The 6,299-nt window shown below is 40.4% G+C and overlaps 1 protein-coding gene across 1 annotated transcript; it reads left to right on the plus strand.

Annotated features, from left to right (window-relative positions):
* Positions 1–19: 19 nt before the first annotated feature.
* LOC139981438 (uncharacterized) lies at positions 20–4,386 on the plus strand. Its single transcript, XM_071993809.1, has 6 exons — positions 20–169; positions 736–772; positions 1,111–1,205; positions 1,661–1,847; positions 2,546–2,718; positions 3,352–4,386. The coding sequence occupies exons 1-6, from the start codon at positions 110–112 to the stop codon at positions 4,039–4,041; spliced, it is 1,242 nt and encodes a 413-aa protein (XP_071849910.1). The 5' UTR covers positions 20–109; the 3' UTR covers positions 4,042–4,386.
* The last annotated feature ends 1,913 nt before the right edge of the window (positions 4,387–6,299 follow it).

Below are 6,299 nucleotides of genomic sequence, written 5' to 3' on the forward strand. Positions count from 1 at the left end.
TCAAGTGATTGCAGTACGCTCGCACGTACAGACAATATTCTACTTCGGCAGGCACACGAAATAGGTTATATGTTGTTCAAGGTAGATAGGCTACTCCAAAGGAAACATAATGGCATTGCTTCAAGGATGGCCCGGTAGAGTTGGTAGAAGAAAATTGCGTCATATTTGGGTAAGTAAGATCTTCGTTCAGTTCACATCTGTTTTACTGACACTGAGGTATCTCCATAAATATTTGTAAATATATTCTAAAGTAAAGGATTATTGGCCTATCTTTCCGCATTTCATTGGTTTAGGTCTGGCATATATCTCTTTCCACCATTAAGTTCTATATTATCAGGTTTGCGATGATCAGTTTTGCGATGAATGCATAATGATTTGGGCTTTCTTGTTTAAATTATATATTATTGTGCTGCTGTTCCAAGCATACACATCCATATATAGCCTAGGCTAACCTAGCCTCACCCCCCCCCCCCACTCTCTCTCTGTCGCTCACCTTCAACACTCGCTTCGACATCACACACTTACTATCATGAAAGTCCTAGCTGCCATTGCCTACATTTTACCCAAATATTGAGGCAAATTAATTGCCACGTTAGAGAGCTCTTGATTCACGTTGCCAAGGTAACTGAAATATCTATCTAGGCCTAGGCCAATACCTATCACGTTAGTTACAAAACTTTTTCAATAACCTCACTTTACATCGTACTAATAGTTTCATTCGTCTCTTTCATCTAGAAAAGGAATAAACAAATGAGATTGCTTTTCATGACAGGTAAGAAAACGAAATATTAAATAATGATAATTTTAAGAAAGTATTATACACTGCATTGCTGGGCATGTTTTGGGTGAACTAACCATAAGTAGACAACCAAACATTGAACTTACGAAGGGGCTGGGGGGGGGGGGTTCAAGGGTGGAATACATTGACCAGCAACAACAAAATGTTTTCTGGCGTTTCATACAACCTATACCGTTTTCCCACTACCCCTTCACTTTAGCTACGCTTGGTGCGTATTTCTACCACATTCCTCACTGAACATACGATGGTTCAATATTTCATTTCCACTTCATCTCTCTTGATTTATCAGTTTTGCATATTTCATCTTTTAGAATGGGAACCTTTAACTATTTCTCGAAATCCAATGGGTTCAGTCAACTTCCTTGAGAGTTTGGCAAAAGTGGTGAAGCCGTATCCAAGACCACCGGTAAGAGAATGTCAATACTGCTTAGTTCTTTCTATGCAAGGCATTGTCAGCCTAAAACTCACCACCTAACCCCCCCCCCCCCCATCCCAACTGCTCTTCCGGAATTAATATCTAATAATATTTAATAGTATTCAAAACGTTTTAAATAACATGTAACACCAAACCGTTTGTAAATTTGAAGTGTTTCGGTGAGATGTTTTCATATACCGTAATTTTTTGTAGAACATCACTTCCAGGTCCAATCCAAGAAGATGCGCTTGAACAATACACTTATTATCTCGAGTAATATCACTCGCAATCATGCAATGGAATCAATGGAATCCCTTGTTAAGACACCCCCCCTCTACCCTCCCTTACCCCTATAAGCCCTTCTCTCCTCCAAATCCTTTTCCGTCTCCATCCTTACAAAGCAGACATACCTGGGCAACCGATCTTCTTTATTAATATATCCACAGAGATTGAGAGAGAAGATGATAACATCCTCATCCTCAGATAGCATCTCATCTGAAACATCTCTTTACCAATCAAAAGAGACACAGATGTTATCTACATCAGGGAGGGCATACTCTGACCTTGGACATGAAGTTGATGCCGGTAAAGGCCTGAAGACGATTGTATTAGACACGGACACGTCATGGATAGGTAGGAAGATAAGTCGCTTACTATTTTATTATTATGAACCCTTGTCAGGGCAAGGGGATCTATTGACCCATGTCAGGGCAAGGGGCTCTATTGACCCATGTCAGGGAAAGGGTATCTATGGACCCATGCCCAAACCTCAGAATTGGGTCAAATTCCACCCCCCTCCCCCTAAAAGGAAATAAATGAAAACAAGCCTAACGTTAATTAACAAAGTATATACTGTAATTAAGTTACATCCTGAATCGCCACTTGGTTCCGCAGAGATTGTCTCATTTTACTTCGCTCTAAAAGGTATGCTGTATTGGCCCCAAATATGCTAGATATTCAAATATGGTCACCTTTGGTCAAAATTCTTAAACTGGTTTTATTACAACCTTCGAGGAAATTTTCCTCACTAGGACTTTCAGTCATATTTTGTGTTCCCTAAAAATGTCTGAGAACAATTTGGTGAGTAAAGATCTCCAGGAAAGTACTTTTTTGAAAACTTCTAGCAATTATAGCATGCTATAATTTGGGGCCTATACTGGCTACCTTGAAAGGTGGCAACCGGACCATTATGAAATACCGGTACGTAACCTACATAGTTGCGTTGTAGTCATAATATATGTTATAACAATTAAGTTCTTGTTTGCTGTCGGGGTCTTTGATTATGTTGTTGTTGTTGCTGTTGTTAAATCTACGTTCTTATTTATATTTAGACTTTTGTTCAGCTTGTGGCAAACAAGACGCCTTGGAGTATTACCACGTTGATGGAAGTTACAAACTTTGCAGTCCTAAATGTCTTCGTGAGTACGTCCAACGACGGAAATACATTCTAAAGACTACTCAGGAAAGTATCTTCTCCCGAAAAAGTGCTTCTCATCTCGAAAAGGTCAGAATAAATCATTATTAGTAACACATTTATATAGACAATACAAACGTGTTATACTTATGATTAATAATAGTAAAAATTACTTTATCTGCATTGCAGACATATATTTAAGTCTAGGGTACGTTGCTAGGAAGGGCAGTGCTTTCATATATTACTGATAACTTACACAGACCAATACGTGTATACATGAAAACGTCAACATTATCTAATGCGGTGTGGTTACTTTTATCAAGATTGAGACAAATGTTTGTGGACGTTTCAGAGGGTGGGGTTGGGTGGGGTTGGGTGGGGTGAGGTGGGGTGGGTTGGGTGGGGTGTAGTGTAGTGTAGTGTAGTGGAGTGTGGTGGGGTGGGGTGTATGGGGCACGTTTGGCCAGCATCAGGTACGTTGTTTCTGCGATTCAATAATCTAGCCCCTATATGTATAAAGGTGATCACCTTTTAACCATGCACTAAGTTCATTTTGTCTACATGTATTACCCAAATGCATTGCAATGAAGAGAGTTCCATAAGAACGCCATCTATCCACGTATCCATTCGCGGTAAAACACATACATACATTACACATTCATACGACCTTCAAATAAACTAACCGTGTTTTACCTCTGCCATTTTTCTTCCTTTTTACCATAGGCATGTTGGAAAGAAAGTAACGACTGCATGGAAAACAATCAAGTGAACGAGGTACGCATGCGTGAAAAAGAGAAAAGTAGGTTTCAAAAGCTTAAAGATACCAAGGCGAAGTGGAAGTCATTCTTGTGCTCATCGGTTCCCGCGAACTCAAAGACTAATCATGAAAACAAAGACGGTAACAATTTCGTTGCAAAGAAGTCAATTTCTTCACCGAAGAAACTAAACCGCGTTGTCACGGGTTCACGGTGTAGTTTCCATGGTTCGAACGTTTCCAAGAAGAACGCAGTTGACCCATGCAATTGTGGAGGAAAGACGGAGAAAACATGTTTTACCACACAAAACAATACAGTACCACCGAAGCAAACAATATCATGTTTCAATGTTGACAAGAGTGACTCGAAACACCCACTGAAATCAGATGATCAATTGCTATTGTCAGCAAAATATGATGCAACATCACCAAGCTTAGAGAAAAGTAGAAAACATGCCGTTAAAAGTGCATTACACCCTCTTAACAAGACAAATGTGCCGGAAAATACAGGCACAAAGCACAAAGGAAGTGGGTCGCGTTCTGACACTGAAGGGAAATTAGAACCAATCGGGGAGAAAGTGAAGAAACCACGACTGCTTATTCCTTTAAGAATTGCCTTTAAATCTAAAAAACATCAAGATAAAAAAATGTTTTCATGAATCGTCAGATTTTCATTAGCAGCGTCTTCACATAGATTACTGACGTCACAATTCGTATAATATCGCCATAGTCATCTCAGCATTCCATCAACCGGCGTGAAAACCATGTTTTCGTGAAGGGTAAATTATGTTACAGGTTTGGGACCTGCAGGGTTCGAGGCGCCGATGGCAGTGCCATGTTGAGATGCCGATCGCGCCGATGTCCCATTGACCCATCCGATCTCCTCTATAGGACTATATAGGATAAGTCGTCAAAGGTATAATGGTTTCGTTTGAGGCGCCAATTGTGCCATTTGCCCCAGCGCCGTTTGGACCACTGACCCTTTCGCACTTTGTATTCCATTCCACCTCTGAACTCAAGTGTAACGTCTTTCTTGGTCTTTCTTTATCTGCATGCATTTGGACCAGTGGCGTAGGAAGGTACTTTTGAGTGTGGGGGGGGGGCTGAGACTGATTGCCGGCCTGGGGGAGGGTCTAAGGGAAGGGGGTGTCCCCCCCCCTTTTGGAATTTTTTTGCATTTCCAGGTGGCCTCAGATGCAATTTGGTGCAATATAGCACACTTCAACCCACCCACTCCATTTTGTCAATAATTTTGCATTTTCACCTGGCTTTAGATGCAATTTGGTGCTCCAAATGAGATTTTTTTCTGCCAAAATGTTCTGAGCAGAAATGAAAAAGGGGTTTTCTGACTTGCGAAGCGGGGGGCGGAATGATACTTCCGCCCCCCATATTTTTCACTGGCGGGGCTGGCGCCCCCCCCCCCAAGCACCCCGGGTTCCTACGCCCTTGATTTGGACACACAGTGACTCGACAGTACATGTATCGCATGCCATGTAACGAACAGTTCCGCGCGATGCACAGGTCCACATACAACTACATACAGCTTCCAAGTATACACTATACTAGTCCACAATGATTTGTACCAGCTCTTTCAATTACAATATTATCAGAAGTATTGTCATATATCAGTGCTGATGTATGAGACAAAATGTATCATAATAATATTAAAAAGGCTAAAATATTATTATGATTCTTCACTTGAGTTATTATTTTCTCTTCTTCATTTATTGCTCGATTGATTGACTGGGTAATTCAATCTACTTACAGTTCTCTATTGCCACAAACTAAACAACCAGACAACAGGGGCCTCCAAAGTCGGTTCGGGACAGTTATGTCACTGACCCTCCCCCCCCCCCCCACACCTTCTTGAAAGTCTTCCGTTTCCCTTAGACATATTATGAAAATCCATATTTATTTGTTATCCCTTATTTCACCGGGCCCATAATTGACTCCGGACCCCGAGATGAACCTCTCCCTCCTTTCCAGCACTTCTCTGACGGGCCTGACAAACAGATATTTTAAAGTGATTGTAACCCTCCAGGAAACCTCGTGGGAAACTGCAATTGTTTGGTCTATATGTCGGAACAAAAGTGGCAACGTGAATGACCGTTGAAAATGCATTTTGTGCTGAACAATTCGAACATTACTTACTATATAGTCCACCAAAGCGAACAAAGAAATGATTAATTTATATTTTATTAACTCCTATTGATTGCAAAAAAGAACCATGCATCATCATATACATATACCTAAATTTTGTGGGACACAACATTTGCTAGATTCGATTGCATAATTTGAGGCCTATTAGAACGCTGATAAGAAGCACGCAGCTAATGGGTTTAGCCACACATATATATCTTAGATTAAGGTGGTTGTCAATGTTGTGTTAATGATATTCGGTTGGGTCATAATGGCGTCAAACTACAAATTACCGCAAAATACAGATCTAAATGTCATCAAGTTTCAGCATGCCAGCTGCTTAAAAAAGAAGATCAAAAGTATTCCTTGAATGTTCTAACTATCCAGATTATTCGCAGACACAGAGGGGAGGGGGGGGGGGGTGGGTTGAAAGTGTTCAACCGGACAATTGAAGGTCTAAGACCTGAGGAGGACTACATGCTCTCATGGAAGCCTGCAGTCAAAATGCGTGTTATTGTGTCGTCATTATTTGGGTATAGAGTAATTTCTCAATAACAACAAAAAAAGAAATATTAAAGTGACAAAGAAATATTACATAGCCTTACAGAAGTTCATTTTAATAGTATACAACATAGTCCCTATCAAAATTCATTTTTTGTTCCTAAGATCTTTTTTTTTTAAATTTCTGAAATGGATCATTTCAATGACGTCATTTTATTCTATGATTTTCTCGATGGAGTTAGTATCCGTTGTTCTGCAGGGCTTAACCTTTATTTCT

Source organism: Apostichopus japonicus, chromosome 15, assembly GCF_037975245.1.
Source record: "Apostichopus japonicus isolate 1M-3 chromosome 15, ASM3797524v1, whole genome shotgun sequence".
NCBI lineage: Eukaryota > Metazoa > Echinodermata > Holothuroidea > Aspidochirotida > Stichopodidae > Apostichopus > Apostichopus japonicus.

Coding starts and splice junctions, on each gene's coding strand:
- LOC139981438 (XM_071993809.1), top strand. CDS start 110: ATGGCATTGCTTCAAGGATGGCCCGGTAGAGTTGGTAGAAGAAAATTG. Junction 170..735: donor GAAAATTGCGTCATATTTGG/GTAAGTAAGATC, acceptor TCTTTCATCTAG/AAAAGGAATAAACAAATGAG. Junction 1,848..2,545: donor CACGGACACGTCATGGATAG/GTAGGAAGATAA, acceptor ATTTATATTTAG/ACTTTTGTTCAGCTTGTGGC.